This window comes from Lampetra fluviatilis, chromosome 43 (genome assembly GCF_964198595.1).
Source record: "Lampetra fluviatilis chromosome 43, kcLamFluv1.1, whole genome shotgun sequence".
Lineage (NCBI taxonomy): Eukaryota > Metazoa > Chordata > Hyperoartia > Petromyzontiformes > Petromyzontidae > Lampetra > Lampetra fluviatilis.
In genome coordinates this window covers 6,183,816-6,211,326 of record NC_136317.1, presented here as the reverse complement: position 1 = coordinate 6,211,326, position 27,511 = coordinate 6,183,816, and the positions used below count along the sequence as shown (strand labels likewise).

At 50.6% G+C, this 27,511-nt stretch overlaps 1 protein-coding gene across 1 annotated transcript in view; it reads left to right on the top strand.

Annotated features, from left to right (window-relative positions):
* The window catches only part of SHOX2 (SHOX homeobox 2), a 37,756-nt gene extending 22,485 nt beyond the window's left edge, over positions 1–15,271 (top strand). Inside the window, exons 2-5 of the mRNA XM_078876009.1 lie at positions 7,676–7,875; positions 9,814–9,871; positions 13,614–13,723; positions 14,676–15,271. Coding sequence (XP_078732135.1) covers positions 7,676–7,875; positions 9,814–9,871; positions 13,614–13,723; positions 14,676–14,927 — 620 coding nt within the window. The 3' untranslated portion in view covers positions 14,928–15,271. The remainder of the gene's footprint in view (positions 1–7,675; positions 7,876–9,813; positions 9,872–13,613; positions 13,724–14,675) is intronic.
* The last annotated feature ends 12,240 nt before the right edge of the window (positions 15,272–27,511 follow it).

The following is a 27,511-nucleotide window of genomic DNA, read 5'->3' as shown; positions in this document are numbered from 1 at the left end:
TGTAGCCGCGTACACTTTTGGGGCAAGTGCTGTTCACGAACAAAGACACAAATCGCAATCTCAGTTGCACACACATCGCACACAATCTCAGTTGCACACACATCGCACACAATCTCAGTTGCACACACACATCGCACACAATCACAGTTGCACACACATCGCACACAATCTCAGTTGCACACACATCGCACACAATCTCAGTTGCACACACACATCGCACACAATCTCAGTTGCACACACACATCGCGCACAATCTCAGTTGCACACACATCGCACACAATCTCAGTTGCACACACACATCGCACACAATCTCAGTTGCACACACATCGCACACAATCTCAGTTGCACACACATCGCACACAATCTCAGTTGCACACACACATCGCACACAATCTCAGTTGCACACACATTGCACACAATCTCAGTTGCACACACACATCACACACAATCTCAGTTGCACACACACATCGCACACAATCTCAGTTGCACACACACATCGCACACAATCTCAGTTGCACACACATCGCACACAATCTCAGTTGCACACACACAACGCACACAATCTCAGTTGCACACACATCGCACACAATCTCAGTTGCACACACACATCGCACACAATCTCAGTTGCACACACACATCGCACACAATCTCAGTTGCACACACACATCGCACACAATCTCAGTTGCACACACACATCGCACACAATCTCAGTTGCACACACACATCGCACACAATCTCAGTTGCACACACACATCGCACACAATCTCAGTTGCACACACACATCGCACACAATCTCAGTTGCACACACATCGCACACAATCTCAGTTGCACACACACATCGCACACAATCTCAGTTGCACACACACATCGCACACAATCTCAGTTGCACACACACATCGCACACAATCTCAGTTGCACACACAGCGCACGCGCGTGAAAATAATCGCACAATTATACCCACAATCACAACATTCACAATGCATCCACGCATAGCACGCACGCGTAGTACACACACGATTACAAAGACAAAGATCCCCCGTATAGCCTGAGCAGACTGTTGGGGCAAGTGCTGTTAGCGAGCACCTATGAAGGCCGGCACGGGACACGAGTTCGTAGCGCAGCGCGCTAACCGCTACACTACCGCTTCCCACACACACACACACAGCACCTGCAGCCATAAAGACGCACACGGACACACGTACACACAGCAGCGTGATAGTCGTCACGCGATAACAATAAAAGTAATCGGTTTTTTCTGGACACATACCACCAGCCACTCAGCCGTTCAGTCCAAGCACAACTCTGAAACAGGCTTCAACATTCAGTTTCCCATCATCATCAGCAGCAGCAGAGTCGCGCTTCGCGTTGGGAACAATTCTGCCTGTGGCTTGCCCGGCAATGCATTGTCCAGTGCAGTAACGCGACGAATATCACAGGAATGCGAGGAGAGTCGCAATGATAGAGTATTAGGGGGGGGGGGGGTGGGTTAGAGGGGGTCCATCCTTCTACACACCCTTGTTACCAGGATACCTCACTCCCCTAGGGACCCCCCCGCCCCAACCGCTGATGCTAAACGAGGGGGGGGGGGGGGCGGTAAGGATCTGATGTCGAAAATAACCCCGCGTCTGTAGACACACACGCGCGTGTGTGTTCACCCTGCCCCTCCAGGCTCTGCAAAGACAACTGACAGTCCCCCTAACCCCTGTGACAGTCTATATCACGACAGTCTGTAGTAGAGAGCACTTTCCCCGTGCAGTCAGTCGATCGTCAAATAGTAGAGAGCGCAGGGGCAAGTGCTGTTAGTGGGGGGGTCTTTGTCTTGGCGTGTAGAACAAAGGACCCTTCCACCATCCCTCCAAAGCCCCTTTGTCAGTGTCTGGGGCAAGTGCTGCGTGCGTAGCAGCTGTGAAGGCCGCTACAACAGGTTCGTCGCCACGTGCGCTGAACCACTTCGCCACCGCTCCACGTGTTTATACTGCAGATGTATAATGTATACACATCGTACACACAAAGACCAATGACAGCAGTTGTCCTTACACGGCCTACACACAATACTAAAGTCACCCCCCCCCGTGTAGACTCATGGACTTGCAGATAGACCCATCGACTTACGTAGAAACTCAGACTCGCATAGCTACTGTTAGACTTAGAGACTCATATGCGTACATATACACTGATAGATTTGCATGTGGAGACTCATAGACTTACGGATAATCGTGATTACTGGCGTACATTTCGAGGTGCAGGAACAAAATGTTGAGGTGGTTGGGGCGCCGTGCTGGCTAGGAGATGTTAACTACCTCGCCTGGTGTACAGGAGGTCGTGGGTTCGATCCCGACCCTGACGCCTGCTGCTGTATATTTGGAGTTTGCGTTTTCGCCCCGTGGTCGCGTGGATTTTTCTCCGGGTCCTCCGATTTCCCCTGCACATTTAGAACCAACATGCGTTGCGAGTAATTGTTTGCTGTACATTTTCACGTGATGATAAGTCACTTCGTTGGGTGATAAGGCAGGTGGCTTCTGAAAGAAGAGCTACATAGCTCGGTAGGACCTTACCTGCTGAAATTTAAAAAAAGTTGATAGATCTTGACTTCAAGCTGTCGTGACTGCAAAAAATAATCTTCTTTGGGTCTTTCGGTAAAGTCACGTAGATAGGTTCTGTTATGTTATTTGTAGGTGTTGTTATTTTCTTGGAACCTATCTACGTGACTTTACCGAAAGACCCAAAGAATAGTTTATAGCTTTAAAATTAAAATATTATAATTTCTTGTGAGTTACGAATCGTGTGCCACGTCAAACCCAGGCCCTCAGTTTGGTGTTGATGACATGTCCATACCGCCAACACCATCATCATCACCACCACGTGTGTTGAACTGAACTTCTTTCGCGGCCGTACGTAGCCAACCGTGCTTCATACAGTGCGAAAGAAGTTCAACATACATACATCATGTGCGGGAAGGCTTCGTCAATAACGATGGCCATTCTGTCTGTGGACTTCCACGACGTCGCCGTGGATGGGCAGCACTCTGGCCTCGCAGCCCCGAGTGTCGCCGGTCAGGTTCAATCTCACGGCGCGCCACTGGAAACAAATGGTCGTTGCAGAGTTTCCAAACACCCATAGCAAGCCGGTACGTGCGGTGAGGTAAAGTGTGGGTATCTGCCAATTCTTATTCTTCACGCTCGGGGTACCAAGAAGAGTAAACCGCTGTAAAGTCTGCGAAACTCCTAACTCCTGTAGACCCCCTCTTCGTCGTGGATGAGCAGCAGACCCCTCGACATTCGCATCAATGTCCAGAACAGCACCGCTGCTGCCACGGGCAAGAATAGATCATCATGACCGTCGTCTTCCCCCGAGACGTCTATAGCCGGTGCGAGAAGAGCGGGCCGAGAACACAATCTTGGCGAAGCTCTGTGGGAGCTACCTCGAGGTGGGAGACCCTTTCCGACAGCAGGGGCGTGGGCGTGGGCGAGGCGATGGCAGGGCTGCGCCTGTGCCTTTGTCGCGTCGTTGACGCTGCAAACGAAACGCGTTGAGTGTGTTGGTGACGGCGTGAAGTCGGTAGGCGACGTTATTCGGGGTGGGGGGAGGGGGACAGATGAAGGAGGAAATGCCACGAAGGGTTAGCGATAGATTTATGTTATCAGTCAGGGTCAATCCACCGTTGGATGAACGCGTATCCCAGCCGTAGCCATCTCCCGTGGACACGTGACGTCACACAAAGTCAAAGTGAGATTGATTCTAGATTTGAAGTTTTCGTGACTGCAAGGATCCATATTTTTAGTTTTTTTCGGTAAAGTCACGTAGGTAAAAAATAAAATAAATTAAAATAAAAAAAACGAAATGAAATAAAAATTTCATTTAAATTAAATAATTATTATTTATTATTTACATTTATTATTTACATTTCAATCAAAACTACTATATTAAATAAATATTTAACGTAAAAACTTTTTTGAATTTTTATTTACTTTTTATTTCAATGCGAACAGCAAACTTAAATAATTATTTAATCTAGTTTTTTTGTTTAAATGTAAAATTAATAATTATTTATTTCCGTTGTTTCATCTTAATTTATTTTATTTTTTACCTACGTGACTTTACTGAAAAAAACAAAAAGTACAAATTGAGATTGCTTTGTCGTCATCATCATCATCTTCAACATCATCATCATGCACCATGATCACTCGCTGGATGACGCCTCTCCGAATAGAGTGAGTCAGTGGATTTGCTATTTACAACAACGCTGGGCGGATGAGCACGGCACGCGTGCAGGTTGCAAGTTGTCGCATACCAAGTTCGTGAAGGAGAATCACGCGTGCGAATTAAGATGCATTGGAATGTTTCAAATGTACAATTTAATTGATCTCGGTCATAATTGTTAACAACAACAATAACAAAAAACATCACATCCGTCAATAACCGTGGCATTAAGAAGGGAGGAGGGGGGGAATATATTGGCGACGTTTCGGGCAATGGTCCTTCATGGCACGTAATTAAACGCAATCGTGACAATGTATCGAATAATCCCGAAGGGTAGGATTGGTGGATCATTACCGCTCCCCAATTTCTATATCAGGGATTTATTTCAGTCGGAGCTCTTGAGGACTGAACTCCGGAAAATGTTTTCACCCGGCACACCACATCAAGTATATCATCTGAATACTCACTGCGTGTGTCGTACACACACACACGTACGCATGTTGAACGTCTTTCGCACCGTACGTAGCCAAGGGAAGGACAACAAACTAACCACCAAAAGCAGTTCTCAAGAAATTTTTTTCAATCCACATTTAAAAGAAATACGGACAGAGGCCCGAACCGCCAGAGCGGCCTGCAACACACGGCACCGTTATCAAAGTTGTAATCGATAACGAGTGTAGCGCGACTCTGAGCAAGGTGACGGTGAGCGCTGGTGGGGAGGAGAGGAATGGTGATGACGATGGTAGAGGGCATCCCACAGTGGAGCAGTGAGGAAAGGAGCAGAATTAGAAGTGAGGTGGGTGGGTGAGTAGGTGAGTGGATGGATGAGTAGGTGGGTGAGTGGGTGGGTGAGCGAGCGAGCGGATGGGTGAGTAGGTGGGTGAGTGGGTGGGTGAGTAGGTGAGTGCGTGGGTGAACGAGTGGGTGAGTGGGCGAGTGGGTGAGCGAGTCTGTTGTTGTGACCTGCAGTGCGGTGAGTGAGTGTGATGTCGTACACATTTGATACAATGCACAGCAAGTGTGTGGACACGCGCACAGTTCATGAAAGACAAATATCCCCCTTGTAGCCTTGAACGAGTGTTGGGGTAAGTGCTGTTAGCGAGTACCTATGAAAGCCGGCACTGCACACGAGGGGGTCGGTGGCCAGCACCACGCCCGCCGCCTTTGTCTCCCCAGTGCTGATGTTTACGCATTCGGTGCTCGCTTAGGGCTGAGTCGACCTAGTGGAGTCCCAGCTACCGCTTCAGAAATTCGTCACCTATGTTGGCCGTGAGCGGGAATTGAACTCGGGTCGCCGGGTTCGTAGCGCAACGCGCTCACCGCTACACTACCGCACCCCAGACACAACTACAACAACCTCCATTCGCCACTAAGTGGAGGTGACGTCATCACGGCGCTTGTGCCAGGCTACGTGCACGTTGAGGGCACGTGAAGTGTCGAAAGCCCGCTGGCAGGAGGTCAAGGGACAGACCCAGGTGCCATGGGTTGCGATCGAAACGTCGTAGTTTTTTGCTTATTTTATTTTTTATTAACTTGAACCTATCCACGTGACTTTACCGAAAGACCCAAAGAATATGAATGCCTGCAGTCACGAAAGCTTTAAGTCAAGATTTATCGAGAAATGATAACAGTCTATTAATTAGTGGGCTATAAATTACACGCGTTTAACTCTAATTCAATAACTTAATTGGAGCGATATCACGTGGTTCTCCCATTGATGTTAATTGACGCCCCGTGGCTGGGGATAGTTTCTGATTAATTATCAATAGACGATTGCATTTCAATTAAAGATTGACAGCAGACACAATGCAGTACACGCACGCAGAGGCGGAAGCAATGTCCTGCTCAAATGATCATCCGTTGATTCCAGGCCTGCAGAGTTCAGTGGTGGCAATTCCACATTCCTCTGGTAAGGAGCGAGTCTATCGACAGGAGATGCACCGTTGTTAACAAAACTTACAAAGGGGTAGTTTTATTTTATCGGTCCCGGAAGGATGATGGGCTGAGTTAACCCACAAAACGAGGGCGCGAACTCGCAACCTTCAGATTGTGATTCCGCTTGCTCGACCCGCTGATGCACCTGCTCGGTTGCATTATCTTTTGAGGCTGAGCCGACCTAGGGGAGGCCCAGGACCGGTTCAGATAATCATCATCGGTGTTGGCCGTGAGTGGGAATCGAACCCGGGTGGCCAGGGTCGTAGCGCAGCGCACGAACCACGACAACTACCGCTCTCAAACAAAGACGCACACACAAAGACAAAGATCCCCCATATAGCCTTAACATGCTGTTGGGGCAAGTGCTGTTAGCGAGCACCTATGAAGGCCGGAACAGTACACGAGGGGGTAGGTGGTCAGTGCCACGCCCGACCGCCTTTGTATCCCCAGTGGCGATGTTCACATACTGCATCAGGTACTCATTTGAGGCTGAGTCGACCTAGGGGAGGCCCAATACCGGCCCAGATGATCGTCACCGGTGTTGGGCCGTGAGCGGGAATCGAACTCGAGTCGCCGGGTTCGTAGCGCAGCGTAGCGCTAACCGCTACTCTACCGTTCACCTGATAGCATCACGGTTGGAATGCACGGGGCAGATTGTATCGTACAATCGCTGTTCGTAGTGTCCGTCGACATCAGGGGGTCCGGCGCATCTGCATCTCTTTCAGTGCCGCTTCATGGCCAGTTATTTATTAGGGGGGCCACCGTGTCTCGTTTTCTCCACGCGGTGCATTTGTGGCTCTTGAAATATCGAGGTCAATAGCTCGTTGTTACATAATACGCGCGGCTTCTCTTGTTTATTTATTCAGAAGAAGAGGTAAAAAAAATAACCTCCCCGGATGAGTCTCGTATGTTTACGAGGGTGTCCCGCTCTCACATTGGGGATATTTGTCCAATTCCATCAAATAATAATTGGGCGTTTGCTTTCTTACGGGAGGGATAAGAGAAGTTGCAAGAACAAAACCCAGAGAGAGAGAGAGACACACACACTTAAAGATCCACGCAGATAAATTCACGAATTCGCTGCTGTACTGCCCTGTCCTGACCACCTCTCAGCCTGAGCCGATAGTACCTCGTATTCTGGGTAAGGCGTTCAACTACCCAGCTTCCGTTGAGGTTTAGGCAAAGTCTCCCTTGACTTGGCCGCGCCTTTGCACGGTGCCTCGTCGCTGGACTCCATCGCCACTGAGCTCACGGGCAACGTGGTTCGAGTCCCGACACGGAACATTGCTAAACACATTTCGGCGCAGCGCGGCTCACAACTCGCACGTGAAAGTCACCCCGACGTCGTCACTCGTAGGCAGGGAAGTGGAGTGGGGGGGGGACTCCACTCATCCCTCGCGCCTACAATCTCCCCGTTTCACGCCCTGAATCGCCTCTCTCCTACACTCTCCCATCTCTCCCATCTCTCTCACTCCCCCGTCTCTCCCACTCTCCCATCTCTCCCACTCTCCCATCTCTCCCACTCCCTCTTCTCTCTCAGACTCGAAGGAGCGGCGGGAGGAGTCGAGAGCCGAGGAGGAGGAGGGCCAAGCGAAGCTCAAGCAGCGCCGCAGTCGCACCAACTTCACCCTGGAGCAGCTCAATGAGCTGGAACGTCTATTCGACGAGACGCACTACCCCGACGCGTTCATGCGGGAGGAGCTGAGCCAGAGGCTCGGACTGTCCGAGGCTCGAGTGCAGGTACAGTCAGCATCATCAGCATCATCATCAGCGTCATCATCATCATCATCAGCATCATCAGCATCATCGTCAGCGTCATCATTATCATCAGCATCATCATAATCAGCATCATTATCATCATCACCAGCATCAATCAGCATCATCAGCAGCAGCATCATCAGGATTAATCAGCATTATCAGCATCAATCAGCATCATCAGCATCATCAGCAGCAGAAGCAACTATCATTAGCATCATCATCAGCATCATCAGCATCAGCGTCATTATCAGCAGCAGCAATTACCATTAGCAGTGTCATCATTGGTAGTGTAAGGTCATTAGCAGCGACAGCATTGTCATCAGCAGCTTCAAAGTTATCATCAGTAGCAAAAGCATGGAACCATCACCACCACCATCATCATCATAACCGTCGACGCTGCGTGCAATGCTACACGAAGCGCGTTCACGATCACGCAACATCATCGGCATCTTCGCCTAAATCATGATCATCATCACCATGATCATGGCGAGTTTTTCCCATCATACATCGCGAACGAATATTTCCCATCGGAGCGAGCCGCTATTCAAAATAATAACAACCAAGCAACAACAACAACAACCAAATAACAACAATTATTCGGATATCTGCTGTGCCACGGCGACAATCATCATCAGCAGCAGCAGCAGCAACCGTCGACTCTTACATTTTTAATCAACTTTTAGCGGGTGGGGGTGGAAGGGGTGGGTGGAGGGGGATGGAGGGGGGTGGAGGGGGGGTGCGTGAGGGGTGGGAGGATGAGAGGGGGATGGGAGCGAGTGAGTGATCACGTTTCACGAAGGTCATGCCCCGTGCCGTGGAGGAGCTGTCGAGTGTGCAGGCAGTGCAACTGCGCCGGGGCCCAGAGTGTCGAGGAGGGATGGGGGGGGGGGGGTAAGGGGGCGGTGAGGAATTGTAGAGCGGCCCCATTTAATTCCCGACAGCAGGGCCCATGACAGTCACTCGCGAAGGCCCGCTAGCAACACCACTCACACCCGACTACCAACCTTGCATGATAACACCATCACTAGCACCACCATGACTACTACAAGCCATACCTACCACCAATAACACCACCACCACTAACAACACCGCCTCTCGCCATCACGCCCACCCCCTCGCCACGGTGGAGAGATGTTAACTACCTCGCCTGGTATGCAGGAGGTCGTGGGTTCGATCCCGATCCCGACCCTGACACCTGCTGCTGTATATTTTGGAGTCTGGATGTTTCGCTCTCCCCGTGGTGGCGTGAATTTTTCTCTGGGTCCTCCTGGGGTCTCCCCCCCCCCCCACTCCACATTTAGAATGAACACCGCGCGTTGCGATAAATGTTCCCCCATAAATGATAAGCCACTTCGTTCAACCACCATTTGTGATCAACCAGTTCGCTTCTAAAAAAAAAAAGCTACGCCTAGCTCCGAGCGGGCCTTACACCTGGCAAAGAAACAAACAAAAATACAAAACGAAAAATTGTTCGAGAAAAAAAATTACCAAAAAAATTACCAAAAAAATTCAAGAGCCATCACCGGCCCCTAACCCCCCTTCAATCGGAAGCATTGCCCGCTCGTGTCGGCTCCGAAATGCCTCAACAATGGGAACACCGCGGCCGCTCTCTGCGTAAATGTCAGGCGCTTTCAAATTGCATCGCTCAATGTACGCGGCATGAGGCGGTCGGTCGGCATCAATAAAGCCAGCAGCGGCATGCATTATTGATTAAAGTATCTCGTGTGATTAACACAAGCCCGCATGCCGCGCCAGCATTGATATATGCCCAACCCGAGCGCGCATGATAATGTCTGATTTATTTATTCGCGGATACTTAGGGGCGCGCGTTTGATTCGATCTGATTTAAGGCGGGCGAGGAGTTGAGGGGGGGGGTGATCGAGGCGGGTTCATTGTCTACTCTTGTGGCGCGTGTCCCAGGTCTGGTTCCAGAACAGGCGCGCCAAATGCAGGAAGCAGGAGAATCAGATGCATAAAGGTAATTGTCTGTGTGTGTGTGTGCGCGCGCGTGTGTCTATGTGTGTATGTGTGTGTGTGTATGTGTGTGTGTATATGTGCGTGTGTCTATATAGGTGCACATGGCCTGGCACAAGCGTCGTGGTGACGTCACCGCCACTTAGTGGCGAATGGCGGTTGTTGTTGTGTCTATATATGTGTGTCTATATATAGGTGCTCGCTAACAGCACTTGCCCCTACAGTATGTTACGGCTATACGGGGGATCTTTATCTTTGTCTGCGCGTGTGTCTATATGTGTGTGTGTCTGTATATAGGTGCTCGCTAACAGCACTTGCCCCTACAGTATGTTACGGCTATACGGGGGATCTTTGTCTGTGTGTCTGCGCGTGTCTATATGTGTGTGTGTGTCTGTGTAACCGGACCTCCCCTAGGTCGAATCAGACTCAAATGAGTACCTGGTGCGGTGTGTGCTGTGTTGGCCTTCATAGGTGCCCGCGAGCAGCACTTGCCCCAACAGTGTGTTAAGGCTATACGGGTGATCTTTGTATGTATGTATGTAGTGTCGGGTATTTGCATGACAGTCAGTTTTACTTTTGTGTATCTGTGTGAATGTGTCTGTTTGTTTGTCTGTGTTGTCTGTGTCTGTCTGTCTGTGTCTGTTTGTGTTTTTGTCTGTTTGTGTGTGTTCGTGCCTGTGCTGTGTGTCTGTGTTGTCTGTGTCTGTCTGTTTGTTTGTGTTGTCTGTGTCTGTCTGTTTGTCTGTGTGTCTGTGTGTGTGTGTGTGTTCGTGCCTGTGCTGTGTGTATCTGTGTGTCTGTTTGTGTATTCGTGTCTGTGCTGTGTGTGTCTGTCTGTCTGTCTGTTCGTGCCTGCGGGCACGTCTCTACTGAGAACGGTGGTGCAGTTTGTGTGTTTTTGCTTCTCGACGGGTTTATTCGTGTAAGGCTACTGGAAGGGCGCACTTTTACACCAGGTGGTTTAACTACCGCATTGAACTCACAGCGAAGAGAGAGAGAGGGGGAGGGAGAAAACAGACATCTTCATCCTTTGCTCTGGGTTAGATCGCGCAAATATATAAATGCGTCGTTAAACCCGACCAACACGGGTGTGCTGAAGCACTTATAACTTAATTGTCAAGATTCGCAGCCAAACTTTACTCAGTTGCTTCACTCATCGTTTGTTCTGGATATTGGTCGCGAAAGCCTCCGACTTTGTGCGAGACATCTTCACCGACACGGAAGTCGTCTTCCGCCCTGCGCCCCTGCATGCCTTTCGCCACCAAACGGTGATTGATGAATAAATAAATAATTGCGTCACCAATCTATCGCTACGACGTCAACCGGATGCGTTCCATCACCACGGCCCCCCCCCCCCTGAGCGCCCCCTCCAGAGCCCCTCCCCCCCGAGCCCCTCCCCCCCGAGCCCCTCCCCCCTCTAGCCCCGCCCCCTTAAGCTCCGCCCCCTCGAGCCCCGCCCCCTCGAGCCCCGCCCCCTCGAGCCCCGCCCCCTAGAGCCCCGCCCCCGCTTAATCTCCCAATGGGACGCCTCGGTGATGAGATCAGTATTCAGAATATTTATTGAAACTGGAGGAATCCGATGAGCTATGAAGCTCTTGACTTTAAAGCTGTCCGGTAGGGGCGAATCAGAACGTTACAACAAACAAACAATAAATACACGATAGGATTGCAAAGTTTAGGAAAGGTAAGAAAATGACTTAAATATACAGATACAACTAAACTGTTTTTTTATCTAACCAGGTAAAAGGCCACTGAACTATTCGCTTCTTCAGAAGCGACCTGCTCACAAATGATAGCTCAACAAAGTGGCTTGTCACATGGAAATTTATATCAGCAAAATTCTCTAAATATTCTAGATGTTAACTCCCTCGCCCGGTATGCAGGAGGTCGTGGGTTCGAGTCTAAACCCGACGCCTGCTGTATATTTGTAGTTTGCACGCTCTCCCCACGGATTTTTCTCCGGGTCCTCTGGTTTTTCCCTCCACGTCTTTAAACACGCGCTTAGAGTATATGGCTGCTATACATTCCCACGTGATGATGATGATAAGCCACTTCGTTGAGCTGTCATTTGTGGCCAGGTCGCTTCTGAAAAAAAACTGTATAGGTCGGTCGGTCGGCTTTACCTGATAAAATAAAAAAAGAGTTTTCGTTTTAATTGTGATCGCTGATAATTCATTTGGCGCGCGGGTCGCCTGTCAAGTATTTTTTCACGGCTGCCACGATATCGCTTTCGCTCGGACACGATCCGTACCGGTGCTTGCCAGGTGTTGTAGGTCCGTGACTGTGAGGTGTGGCCAGGAGGTGACGGCGCTGATTAGCGTCTATCCCATCCCACCCCACCCCAAAACTTTGCTGTTTTTTCCTGAATTTTTCTGTTGCTCGTAGTCACTTTAAGATGTTAATGTTTTTGTTTGTTGCGGTTGCACCCGAGTCAAGAGCCGCATGGCTCACAGGTTTATACCGAATAAATGAAACTGGAAACTGAAACAACCCTCCCACATGCAGCAGCGAGGTACTGGGTTGTCTCTGGGCTTCTCCCGGCTTCTCCCACGCAGACGCCACCAAATCTTCACTGGTGATGGAATGAATGGGGTCTGTTATTTAACATCGCAATGTAGCAATGACCCCCTCCTTCCTGAAAACGAGTCCTCGGACTCAGCGAGGCTTTCCTGGGTACCTAAAGAGCATCGTCAGTATCACCGCCACGCAAAAAGCTACCACGTAATAACTGCTACCAATAGGCAGCTATTAATATGCCAATTTAAAAATTGGGAGAGAAAAATACATTAATATGTTATTCCTATCAGATCTTCGTACGGTGTAGAATGCAGTCTCTACCACTCATCCACGTCGTCTCTCTGGCCTTTGTCTGTGCCATGAAGCACCATTGCCCGAAACGTTGCCTGTTATATATTTTTTTAAATTTTCAGGCCACAGTATTGTTGTTGTTATTGACGAAAGTGTATTTTACCAGGTAATGCCCACCGAGCAATATGGCTCTTTTCAGAAGCGATCACGCCACAAATGATAACCCAACGAAGTGGCTTGTCATTATATGTAAATTAAAAGCAGCGAAATACGCTAAACGTGGAGGAAAAGAATCGGAGAACCCACGACCTCCTCTATACCAGGAGAGGGAGTTAACATCTCCTACCTACCGTGATGATGATGAGAGAGAGAAAGACACGCACACTCCAAATATATAGCAGGCGTCAGGGCCGGGTTCGAACCCACGACCTCCTGTATACCAGGAGGAGTTAACATCTCCTAGCCACCGTGATGATGATGATGATGACGAGAGAGAGACACGCAAACTCCCAATATATAGCAGGCGTCAGGATCGGGATCGAACCCACGACCCTCCTGTATACCAGGAGAGGTAGTTAACATCTCCAAACTACCGTGATGATGATGATGACGAGAGAGAGAGGGACACGCAAACTCCCAAAATGTAGCAGGCGTCAGGATCGGGAGCGAACCCACGACCCTCCTGTATACCAGGAGAGGCAGTTAACATCTCCTACTTACCGTGATGATGATGATGATGATGACGAGAGAGAGAGACACACAAACTCCCAATATATAGCAGGCGTCGGGATCGAACCCACGTTCTCCTGCATGAACAAACGGGAGTGTGTGTGTGATATATTTGTTTATTATTATTCGTGTTTACTGCCCGAACCCACGTTCTCGTGCATGAACAAATGGGAGCGTGTGTGTGTGATATATTTGTTTATTATTATTAGTGTTTACCGCCTGTCGCCCAGGAGTCCTGATCGGCACCACGAGTCACCTGGAGGCGTGCCGCGTGGCCCCCTACGTCAACATGGGCGCTCTGAGAATGCCCTTCCAACAGGTAACCCTACACACACGGAACACGTGTACACACACACACGGAACACGTGTACACACACACAACACGTGTACACACACAGTGACACGTGTACACACACACACACACACGTGTACACAGACACACACACAGAACACGTGTACACACACACGTGTACACACACACACACAGAACACGGATCACACACACACAGAACATGTGTACACACACACAGAACACGTGTACACACACACACAGAACACGTGTACACACACACAGAACACGTGTACACACACACGGAACAGGTGTACACACACACGGAACACAAAGACAAGGATCCCCCGTGTGGCCTTGACAGACTGTTGGGGCAAGTGCTGTTAGCGAGCGCCTATGAAGGCCGGCACGGCACACGAGGAGGTGGGTGGCCAGCACCGCGCCCGACCGCCTTTGTCTCCCTATTGGCGATATTTACACAACCACACCGGGTACTCATTTGAGGCTGAGTCGACCTTGAGGAAAGCCCAGTACCGGTTCAAATAATCATCACCGGTGTTCGCCGTGAGCGGGAATCGAACTCGGGACGCCGGTTTCGTAGCGCAGCGTGGCGCTAACCACTATACCCACCGCTCCCCACACTCACACACATCGACACGCATCAAGGTGAGGGCGCAGCCCTGCAATAGCTCGCTCACGCCCCTGCTGGCGGAAGCTATCGCCCTCGTTCTTACAATTGAAATTAAAAGTCGTTCCACGTTGCACCGCGCAATTGCTCCGCAACGGGTTGCGGAGGCGACCGCGTGCGAGCGATCCAGCCGCCTCCAGCGATGACATCGCGACGGGAATGAAAGATCACCGTGGAGGGAGGAAGTTTGGTTTATTTTCCTCCTTTGAACAGCAGTGCGAAAGTTACAGCCTGCCAACAACAACAACGTTGCCACCGCTTCTCTCCCTCCTCCCTCCCCCCCCCCTGATGAAGGTACAGGCGCAATTGCAATTGGAGGGAGTGGCTGCCCATGCCCACCACCACCTCCACTCGCACCTGGCCGCACACGCTCCCTACATGATGTTCCCGCCGCCTCCCTTCGGGCTGCCCTCCCTCGCCAGCATCGCCGACTCCGCCTCGGCCGTGGCCGCCGCCGCTGCGGCCGCTAAAACGAGTACCAAGAACTCGAGCATCGCCGACCTGCGACTCAAAGCTCGCAAGCACGCGGCCGCCCTGGGTCTCTAAGAGGCCGCCGGCACGACAGACCTCGGCCACCAACGATTCAGCGGCCACCCACCAATCAGCCGTCACCAATCAGCCGTCACCCACCGATCAACGGCCACCAATCAGCCGTCACCAATCAAGGGCCACCGATCAACCGCCCACCGAGTTCTGCCACCGAACGCCAGGAGTAGTCGTGCTGGAGTTCGTTTGTAGCGATGGAGATGAGGTGGTGGTGGTGGTGGTGATGATGGAGGAGGTAGAATGAGGTGGTCAGGAACATTTCCGCTCCGGCTGAACTCGGCACAAATGTGATTTTGTCGCTGACTCCGACGTCACCCCTGCCCCCCCCCCAACCTCCCCGTTGAATGCGCAAAAGGTTGAACGCGTAACGAACGGCACAAATCGAAGGACAAACGTTGGACTCCATTCACGATATTCGGTGCGATATCCCCTACGATGCATTGCACGCAGACAAAGTCGTGCGGAACACGTACCACGTGTCGTTCGACTCAAGAGGGTTATCGCGTTTCCACTTTGAGCCCGACTCTGATCCACGGGATGATGATGGTGATGGTGATCTCGATCTTTCTTGCCCAAGAGTGACTGCATGGGGAGGAGGAAGTGGAGGGGAGGGAGGTGGAGGGGAGGGTGACGAGGGAGGGAGGGGGGTGATCGTGACGCGCGCGAAGCAGTTCAGACTTTATCCAAGCCTCGACGCACTTTTATCTGTACTATTACTCTAATGACTACAATTAATGTCACTTCGCTGTCGCATTGTTATCTTTCTTAGTTCAATTAAATTGAAGTGAGACGGATCGTCGATTAAATAAGCGCTGTATGAATGACTTTAAGTTATTGAATTCGTTGTACGTGTTCGGCGTCGATTAATAATTTAAAGAACACTTTTTTTCTAAGCAGCAGCATCAGCAGCAGTAGGCCGTGACGCATGTCATCCACACAGTCTGACCAGCAGCGCCTCTCAAACGCCGTTAATTTATCTTGGTCCAAATTTATTTTTTATTTTGTTTAAAATATGTATATTTATCGTGGCTTTCACGTCAAACTGTGCTCTCTTTCTCTTTAGAAACACAGAAAGTTTACTGAGCGAGGGTTCCTTTCTGATTTTGGCGAAATATTGCGGCTATTGCGCAATAATGGCGCCGCATTCCTGGGGGCGGGGCTCGGGGGGAGCAGGGGGGGGTCAAGAGGGGGTCAAGGGGGGGGGGTGTGGGGGAGGTGGGAAATTTCGCCACAAATCAGAATGAAACTGAACATCAGATAGGACCATAATATATATTTTTTTCTATATATAGACAAAAAAAAGTTCATCACATTGTTGCTAGTTTATTACCGTAACCGTTTCGAGATATTCCTCTTTTTTTTAAAACGTGTCTAATTGTCGTTCCATTTTTTAATAAAAATATTGTTTTCTTTGGGCCTTTTGGTAAAGTCACGTAAATAGGTTCAAATGAATACAAGTAAAATAAACAAAAAAAACTACGACGTTTCGATCACAACACAAGCGATAGTCATCGGGAGGAAAACATTAGGGGGAAAGCTGCTAAAAGCAGACAGCTTTTCGTTAAAAAAATGTTTTTATTAATTTGAACCTATCTACGTGACTTTACCGAAAGACCCAAAGAATATGAATCCCCGCAGTCACGAAAGCTTTAAGTCAAAATAGCATTGTTGTTTCATAAGCCACGTATTTATTTGAGATGTGAGAATCAAAACACATGTCACGGCTTATTGCAGATGTTACGTTCCGTTGGGTTTCTCTGCTGACAGCAGGCAGAGGGAGATTGCCGCGCTCAGCACAGACAACGACCCTCTGCACAACTACAGTGTACAGATCCTTTGCAAATCCACTGCTGGATGTCGAGACCCCCTGCCCACCCCATTGGGTGGTCGTGATATGAACCTAAAAACGCATTTACATCATACATCATGTGCGGGTATAGATACAAATATATCTCTCAAAAGCGCCTGTTAACTGTACTGTAACTTGCTCAATTATATATTTCAGGGTCGTAACAATACAACGACTTGTTCATGAATTACGGACAATGGCGATTAACGTTTGTCCTGGCACGAGGCTGTAGAGAGATGATTTCGGGGTTAAGAATGTGTCTACAGAATTCAGATGCCCACCCCCACCCCACTCTGATCCACTATCTCTCTCTCTCTCAATGCCCTCTGTGATCGGGGTGGGGGTTGCGGAAAGCCACACATTGTGGGCTGGCCGCGACTTCCATTCACACGGCCCGACCACTTCGAGACGGCACCGCTAAACGCGATTTGCTCCGCGGTCACTGCGAGCATCCTCTAGCCCAGGGGTTGGCAACCGAAATAACAACAAGAAGAGCCCGTTTTGTATTTATTTATTTTAAAATCCGGTAAAAAAAAATGTCAAGAGCCGCAATGTACGTGAATACGAGACGGCGCGTGGTCCTCAATAAATGACCTTGACACGATGCCGCTCCTCAAAGAGCCGCGTGCGTCTGCGGAGACGTCAGTTGTCGACCCCTGCTGCGGCCGCGCTGATCGGGAACTAGAGGGGGGTTGGTTTGTAACCTTGTCGACAACAACAACAACAACAACACCAACAACGCCGCGCTCCAAACGTGTTGTGCCCGCGGAAAGATTCTAATCACTGAAGCAGCAGCCCGCTGCGTGCGGTCCTTGCGCGGATATCCGCCACCACCCAAAAACAATCGGATGGAGATCTTTATTCGGACCTCGGTAAGGACACCGTTCATCGCGCCTCTGATGTTATTGTCACCCTCTCCACTCTCGCATCGAGTTCGCGGCCCGCGCGGAGGAGGAGGGAGGGAGGGGGGGTGGTGTTGAGAGATACGTGGGAAATGGACATCGTTAACGCGGTTCACGCGAGCGTTCTGAACGCGTGTGCGGTTGTACGAATCTACTGTGGAATTAGCGCACACGGCAGTGGCACTTAACGCGTACAGAGCGGACGGTAAGGACAGTCGAGATGATAATCATCGTGGTGGTGATGATGATCCTTATAATGATCGTGATGATGATGATGTGCATCATGCATTGTGGGGATGAAGCCCACAATACTCTTTATGATGATCATGAAAATAATAATGATGATGATATTGAAAAAGAAATGATGCGTCATAGGAAATTCAGTACTGCCAGTAATTTAGTTTTGTTCTTGTTTGATATATAAAAAGCTTAAAGCACTACACGTCAACATGTGCGATTTCATTGATGATGTCAAAGTGATCTCCTTGCATTGCGGCATTTGGTGCTCATCTCCTGTTTACACAGCCCCCAGGCAGTGGTATAAATTCCACGTTTCTATGACGGGGTGAGTCCATCCCACAGGACAACCACTGTTGACTTCCCCACAAAGCGGTACCGTTTTATCGACCCCCGGAGTGATTATGGGCCTAGTCAACCCCCACCACTATCCACACCCAACCCACCCAACCCACCCAGCCAGGATGTGAACTCGCCACTTTCCACTTTGCTAGCCACTCGCACGACCGCTGAACCACGTGGCCTGGCTGTGACGATGATGAGTCGTGGCATGATGATGACAACGACGACCATGATGATGATGATATCAGCGATGTAGCAAATTCATTATCCCAAGCTGTTCGCGCACCGTCGTGACGTGTAACCGACAAGTCGCTGCCATCACGAGGACTTGTTTATGTACATAACACAAAGACACCAAAACGTACGTACACACAGCATAGTCACGTACACAAACACACACACATATACACACAAATACACGCACACAAACAGATACGCACGCATAGACATACGCAAACACACAAAGATACACAATGATTCCCCCATAGCCTCTAACAGACTGTTGGGGTAAGTGCTGTTAGCGAGCACCTATGAAGGCCGGAACGACACACGAGGGGGTGGGTGGCCAACACCACGCCCGGCCGCCTTTGTCTCCCCAGTGGCGATCTTTACACATGGCACCGAGTGCTAATTTGAGGCTGAGTCGACCTAGGGGAGGTCCAGGACCGGGTGAGATAATCGTCACCAGCGTTGGCCGTGAGCGGGAATCGAACCCGGATTTACGGGTTCGTAGCGCAGCGTGCTAAACCACTACACTACCGCTCCCAACAAAGATCCCCCGTCTAGCCTTAACAGACTGTAGGGGCAAGTGCTGTTAGCGAGCACACACATACACATACATACACACACACAAACATACACACATACACACCAACATTCACACATACACACAGACATACACACACGTACTTACACACAGACATACACACATACACATACACACAGACACACACATACACACACATAAACATACACACACGTACATACACACAAACATACACACAAACAAACGCACAAACATTCACATACATACACGTACATACAGGCATACACACAAACATACACTCAAACACATACACACATACACACAAACATACACACACATACACACAAACATACACACACGTACATACACACAGGCGTACACATAAACATTAACACACATACACGTACATACACACAGGCATACACACACATACACACACACAAACACACAAACATACACACACACATACACACACAAACATACACACACACAAACATTCACAAACATACACACACATACACACACAAACATACACACACAAACATACACACACACAAACATACACAAACATACACAAACATACACACACAATCATACACACACAAACATTCACAAACATACACACACATACACATACACACACAAACATACACACACATACACACACAAACATACACACACAAACATACACACACACATACACACACAAACATACACACACAAACATACACACACACAAACATTCACAAACATACACACACATACACACACACATACACACACACATACACACAAACATACACACACATAAACATTCACACACATACACACACATACACACACACCTACACAAACATACACACACATACACACACACATACACACACACATACACACACACGTACAGAGGCAACAACGATCGATGTCATAAACCAACAGCAGCCGTAGCAGAAGGACTGCGAGAGAGGAAAACCATTCTACAATAATGCCTAGCACTCTCAGGATAAGAGTACTGTATACTGAATTTATATACTGTAGTGAGTCTGTAAATACGTGTTATCATTTGTGTTCATTATATACGAGTTGCGGAAAGATACAACGCGCGTTGTAAATTATTGTCTTTGGAGGAAATATTAAAAGTAATACGTGACAAATGAAACAAGAATCACACCGCACAGAAGATATTCAACACGGGACCAGTTTCACGCATCAGGCACGGTGTCATTAATTCAAATCGTCAGTGGCATCACATGAGCATTGAGGCATTGTTTACAGCGCTGAGGCAGTGGTGGACATTCCACGTTCATATGGCCGGGGGGTCGAGTCTCGCCATTGGAACAACTCGCCGCTCACTCGCCCACAAAGTGGTACCATCGATTTTATCGACCCCGTAGGGGATGATGTGCTGAGTCAACCATCCACCCCCCCCTCCTCCACCACCAAACCAGGATGTGAGCCCGCATCCGTCCGATCGCGATCCGCTCGCTTTACCGCCGAGACACGTGGCCGGTTAAACATTAAATAAATAAATACATCAATTAATTAGTTAATCAATCAATCAATGTTGGAGGGACGCCGCTGTGCCAATGACCGTGCGCGCTGAGCCCACGCAGCGCATCGCTCGAGAGGGGTTTTTCTACGTCCGTCATGATCGCGTTCTGTTTGCGTGACCCATGGAATTGGACTGCGTTTTCAATGTTTTACATGTACAATAAAGACGGTCTCTTTTCTCTCTCTCTCCTCTATTTTTTGTCATTTCCGCCGTCACCGCCTCCCCTCCTCCCCTCTATCCCCTCCTCTCCCCCCCCCCCATCGGCGTCTCGTCGCGACACGAAGCGCCCGCCGTCGTGTTGTTACAGAACGGCCCGCGGAAGTGGACATCACAGAGCTACCGCTGAGATTCTGTGACACCTCCCCCCCCCCATCCACCACCACCACGTGTCTCGCCAGAGCACGGTGCCCCCAGGCACTCGCTGTGCCCGGCGAGATCAAAGTTGATGGGGCAATGTTCGCCGTAGGGTGCAGCCCGATGGACGTTTCGATTTCTCCGAGGCCGGAATTGTGATTCGGATCAGCAGTCGGTGCTCGGCGGGGTCGAGGCTAAGGGCGGAGTGACAGCGACGAGAGAAGGAAAGGCGACGTCCCAGGAGACGTACACCGCGGAGATGGAGCGTCAGTGGCGAGCGATGTGTGATCCGGTCGTGCGGGAAGGGCCCACCTCTACGAGCCCCAGCGATGCCCGCTGTGGTGAAGTGTGGTCGAGCAGCCTGCAACGGCCCACACGGTTGCAAGAGGCCTTCATCCAGCAAGTGGGTAGATCACGGTTCACGGCGATGGAGAGCGAAATGCGGACAAGGCGTGGTCGTTGTTTTTTAATTGTAGTGAAAGTGAAATATTTTAATTTTATTTTAAATAACCGCACATTCTTCATGGATACTCTTAGGTTTTTTCGGTAAAGTCACGTATGTAAAATAATAAAAATAATAAAAAAATGTTTTGTTATTTTCATTTCTTATTATTTTCTTCTTATTATTATTTTACCTTCGTGACTTTACCGAAAAAACCTACGAGTGTGAATCCTTGCAGTCACGAAACCTTCAAATCTAGAATTCTTCATAGACGCATAAACAAATAGAACGATACAAAATGTTACATTCATAGCCCACCGGCATGATACGTCAGCCCACGGCTGGATGAAGGCCCGATGCAGTCGCCACGGGACGATGAAGGCCCGGTGCTTGAGAATCGGGTGGCCGGGTTCGTAGCGTGGCGCGCGAACCACACGACACTGCAACATTGGTCACACACACAACAACAAAGACAGATACCCCCCCCCCCGCCCCCCATAGCCTTTAACCGACTGTTGGGGCAAGTGCTGTTAAAGAGCAAGAGGGAGTAGATGATCAACAACCACGCCCGGCCGCCTTTGTCTCCCCTTGGGCTTGATGTTCACACTTTACACCCGGCAACAGGGTCCTCATTTGAGGCTGAGTCGACCTCTGGGAGGTCGTCATTGAGCGGGAATCCAACTCAGATACGTGTAGACACAATGATAGACGACAAAGACGAACTCGTGGAAAAGAGAAAGACTCACACACATAGACAACGACAAAGATCCCCCGTGTCGCCGTCAACAGACTGTAGGGGCAAGTGCTGTTCGCGAGCACCTATGAAGGCCGGCACGGCACACGAAGGGGTGGGTGGCCAACACTACGTCCGACCGTCTTTGTCTCCCTAGTGGCGATGTTTACACATCGCACCAGGTACTCATTTGAGGCCGAGTCGATCTAGGGGAGGCACCGGACCAGCTCGTCACTGGTGTTGGCCGTGAGCGGGAATCGAACTCGGGTCAGCGGGTTTGTAGCGCAGCGTAACGCTAACCGCTGCACCACCGCTCCCTACACTCACACACAGATCCAACCACAAATATACACAGCAGCAGACGGACACACTCACCCAAACACTCACCCAAACACTCACCCAAACACTCCCACAAACACTCACCCAAACACTCACCCAAACACTCACCCAAACACTCACCCAAACACTCACCCAAACACTCACACAAACACTCACCCAAACATTCACCCAAACACTCACCCAAACACTCACCCAAACACTCGCCCAAACATTCACACAAACACTCACCCAAACACTCACCCGCAGATGCACAATGACAAAGTTCCCCCGTATAGCCTTCACAGTCATTGGGGGCAAGTGCTGTTCGCGATCACCTACGAATGCCGGCACAGTTACACGGGTTCACACACACGCGGCAACAGCACCGCGCACACACTCACACATCACAGCGGGGGCATGCAGTGGTATCACTTGTGTGTGATTATAAGAGAAGCCTTCAGAAGCTGAGCGATCAATGTGAATTCTCCATCGATCGCCCTCCGCCGTCAAATGCTGTGAGGTCTCTCTCTCTCTCTTACAGGAAGGACACACGCAACGATTTTGTTTGAATTAATACAAGAAGCGAACCCCCCCCCCCACCGCCCTCGCTCTCGCCCCCACCCTCACCACCCTCGGCCCCCCCAAACCCGGACAACACCACCCCCCCCCGCAACTCGTATCTTGTAGCGAGTGGGCTTAGCGCGATGTGGTGGCACAGTGCGATGGAAGGATGTAGCCTCCTGGATCAACAGTCTCGGCCGTCTTTGCGCAACATCGTGGTATCGTGGCGATGCGAAAAATCGTGGTATCGTGGCGATGCGAAATATCGTGGTATCGTGGCCAAACGAAATATCGTGGTATCGTGGCGATACGAAATATTGTGGAATCGTGGCGAAACGAAATATAGTGGTATCGTGGCGATACGAAATATCGTGGTATCGTGGCGATACGAAATATCGTGGTATCGTGGTGATACGAAATATCGTGGTATCGTGGCGATACAAAATATCGTGGTATCGTGGCGATGCGAAATATCGTGGTATCGTGGCCAAACGAAATATCGTGGTATCGTGGCGATGCGAAATATCATCGCTGCACAAAACACCGAATATTTTTTTATACGTATAGAGAGTTCGAACACATACGTATATGAAATATAAAATGATGAAAGTTGACGTAAAAGGGTTACGCTTCCGCGAAACGATAAAACAGCCACCGCTTTACGCGTTCCCTTCGTCAGCTATCTTTGAACGTCGTCGGGATAAAGAGATGACGTCACAGGTGGTCCTGTGACGTCATCCTTCTCCTGACAGCACGCGCGTTGTTACTGAAACCTGTAGTTGGCGAGACAAACTCATTATCATCACGACGGAACACCGACGACCATCACCATCATCATTTGTGTCCTTCCCCCGCACCTCCGATGAGCACGGATGGCTACGTACGGTGGGAAAGAAGTTCAACGTACGATCACACGAACATACGGGGCAGCGAAGGCCGTGAAAACCAAAAATGTCGCACAACCGCGCACGGAAACACACTGTAAACAAACACAACCACGCAGCTTCTGCCCATTACGCAACGGCAAAAACAAGACTACACCATCACCAGATGCTGAAGCACTACGTTGCTGTTCCTCGCCCCCGCCATAGAAACGTGGAATTTCCACCGTCGGCTCAGGGTCGTGAACGGGGAGAGGAGCGCCATGGGTGTTCGTTCGAGACGGGCATCGCACTCGGACTCCTGTGCGCGACTCTCAGGGCCGTTATGGCAGCAAAAGTCGCAGGAACAGGAGAGAGAATGACCCCCCCCACATCCCCATCTCTCTCTCTCTCTCACCGCACGACGCGCACACAGCGAGCGGGTTTAGCTGTCACAGGTGGCCTCTGGGGAATGGGGTTTGGAGGGGGGGGGGTTGGTGCAGTCGGGCATTTTTTTATTGTGTCAACTAATACGCAGGGATGGGAGGAGAGCGGTGGAGGGGTGGTGGGGGGGGGGCTGTCGATGTGGTTAGGGGGGTGGAGGAGGAGGAGGAGGAGGGGGAGGGTTTTGCGGGCGCCCTCTGAGCTGCTCGCATTACGGGAAGGGAAATTGGGAGCATGCGAGAGGCGATAGAAACCCAAATTGCCGCGTTTCCCCGCAGAATCACGGCGCAACGTTTTTTTGGGGGGGAGAGAAAAAAAATGAAGAAACCCGAAATCCTAGGGGATTTGTCGAGACGCCGCCACGACCACGGCCGCTACTACCACCCCCATACCCACCTCCACCACCATCACTACCACCACCACCACCATCACCTCCACCACCACCATCACCACCATCACCACCACCACCTCCACCACCATCACCACCTCCACCCCCACCTCCACCACCACCATCACCGCCACTACCTCCATCCCCACCACCACCACCATCCCCACCACCACCATCACCACCACCACCTCCATCCCCACCACCACCTCCACCACCATCACCACCACAACCACTGACACCACCACCACCATCACCGCCACCATCACCGCCACTACCACTGACACCACTGACACCACTGATACCAGCTCCGCCACCACCTCCACCACCACCATCACCACCACCATCACCACCACAATTAAACACCACCACTAAATCCACAAAACCCCAAACCATCCGGCACCACCACCAGCACCTAATTAATAATATGTGGTGGTGGTTGTGGTAGAGGCGCAGTCCTGCAACTGCTCGCTCACGCCACTGTTGGCGGAAGGGCCTCAACTACTGGAGGGAGCTCTACACACTACACACACAGATACATTCTAAACACAGACATATTGCCTTGCAACATGAACACGCATATACAAATATCCCCCATATAGCCTTAACATACTGTTGGGCCAAGTGCTGTTAGCGAGGTACTCATGTGAGGCTGAGTCGACCTAGAGGAGGCCCGGGACCGGTTCAGATCTTTCGTCACCGGAGTAGGCCGTGAGCGGGAATCGAACTCGGATCGCCGGGTTTCGTAGCGCAGCGTAGCGCTAACCACTGCACCACCCCTCCCCGTACTACACACAGACACACACACACGTGCACATACAAAGATCCCCATATAGCCTTGAGCAGGCTGACCGGACAAGTGCCGTTGGCGTAACTAACACACACACACATCCACAACAACCAGGGTAGCAATGCTGCAGTAGTAGTAATTATAATAATATTATTAAAATAATAAAATGAAGACATCTGACAGGAGGAGACGGTGGTGGGGGGGGGGGGTGGATGAAGGGGGGGAGGGGTATTCTACTATGTAGGGGTGGGGGGGGCGAGTGGGGGTGTCAGGACCATTGGAAATAACGTTCGCATCGATCGTGGTGTCGCGGTGATGTATGGCTCCATTTTGCTGTAATTGAGAATTAGCGAAGAGATTAGCGGCGAGCCCTGCGCCGCTCGTGTGCTGCCCTGCATGGGATGGGTGATCTGTCATCGCAGGGGGTCGCGCTGGAGAGGTGGGGGGGGAGACGGGGGCTGGGGAAGAGAGACGGGGGGGTGGGTTGTTGCGAGAGAGAGAGGGAGGGAGTGAGAGGTGTGCATTGTTGAAGTCGGCGTGTGTAGTGTAGCGGGTAGCGCTACGCTGCGCTACGAACCAGGCGACCCGGGTTCGATTCCCGCTGACGGCCCAACACCGCTGACGGTTATCTGAGCCGGGCCTGGGCCTCCCCTAGGTCGACTGAGCCTCAAATTAGTACCTGTTGCGGTGTGTAAACATCGCCGCTGGGGAGACAAAGGCGGCCGGGCGTGGTGCTGGCCACCCACCCCCTCGTGTACCGTGCCGGCCTTCATAGGTGCTCGCTAACAGCACTTGCCCCTACATCTGTTACAGGCTATACGGGGGATCTTTGTCTTTGTGTGTGTGCGTCTTTGTTGGGGAGCGGTAGTTGTAGTGGTTCGCGCGCCGCGCTACGAACCAGGCGACCCGGGTTCGATTCTCACTCACGGCCCAACACCGGTGATGATTATCTGAACCGGTCCTGGGCCTCCCCTAGGTCGACTCAGCCTCAAATGATAACAGTGGGCGGAGGGGAAAGGTGAGAGGATGTGGGTGGGTGGTGGTGAGTGGCGAGGTGAGAGTGTGTGTGGATGGTGAGGGGTTTGGTGCGTGAGGATGTGGAGCTGAGGTGAGGGCATTGCGGCTGAGTGGTGAGGAGTGGAGCTCAGATGATGTGCACGGAGGTGAGAGGGGTGAGACGACGGGATTGGGTTGAGGGGTCGCGACGAGTTGACAACTGACCTCTGACCCCCGCAGGCGTTTGTGTGAGGTCAGGTGGTGGTGATGGGTGGTTGGGGTGAGTGGGGTTGGTGGGAGGGATGAGAGGGGACTGGGGGGGGGGGAAGTAAAGTAATTGTATTTTTTCATTTGCTATACAGCCAAATAATACGACAAATCGCTAACCTTAAACACCCAGTCGTTCGTAAAAGTTGAAGGCAGTATAGTACTATCGTAATAGAGCAAGTGCAGAATCACTAAACCGGAATTGATAGCTTGAAAGCATATGCTACTTTTGCTCCTAGGATAATCCGGCACTCAGCTTCACCCAAGCCTGTATCACCCGGCACACCACATCCATCATATCTCTCGCAATGGATTTGTTTTACGAGTCGCGTGCCTACTGCAGGCCTAGTCTAGCCAGCCAGCGACTCGGAAACGAGAATTGTCGGGTGGGAAATGAAGTTTCCGGCCGTTGTGGAATATCAGTCGGTAGGTGTGTGAGTAGGTGCTGTGGTAGGTGACTGTGTGTGTGTGTGTGAGTAGGTGCTGTGGTAGGTGACTGTGTGTGTGTGTGAGTGTGCAGGTAGGTGGGTAGGTGACTGTGTGTGTGTGTAGGTAGGTGTGTGTGTAGGTAGGTGACTGTGTGTGTGTGTGCAGGTGTGTGAGTAGGCACGTGGGTAGGTGACTGCGTGTGGCTATGTGTGTGTGTGTAGGTATGTTGGTAGGTGACTGTGTGTGTCCAGGTGTGTGTAGGTAGGTGGGTAGGTGACTGTATGTGTGTGGGTGTGTAGGTGTGTGTAGGTAGGTGATTGTGTGTGTGTGTGTAGGTAGGCGGCTGTGTGTGTAGGT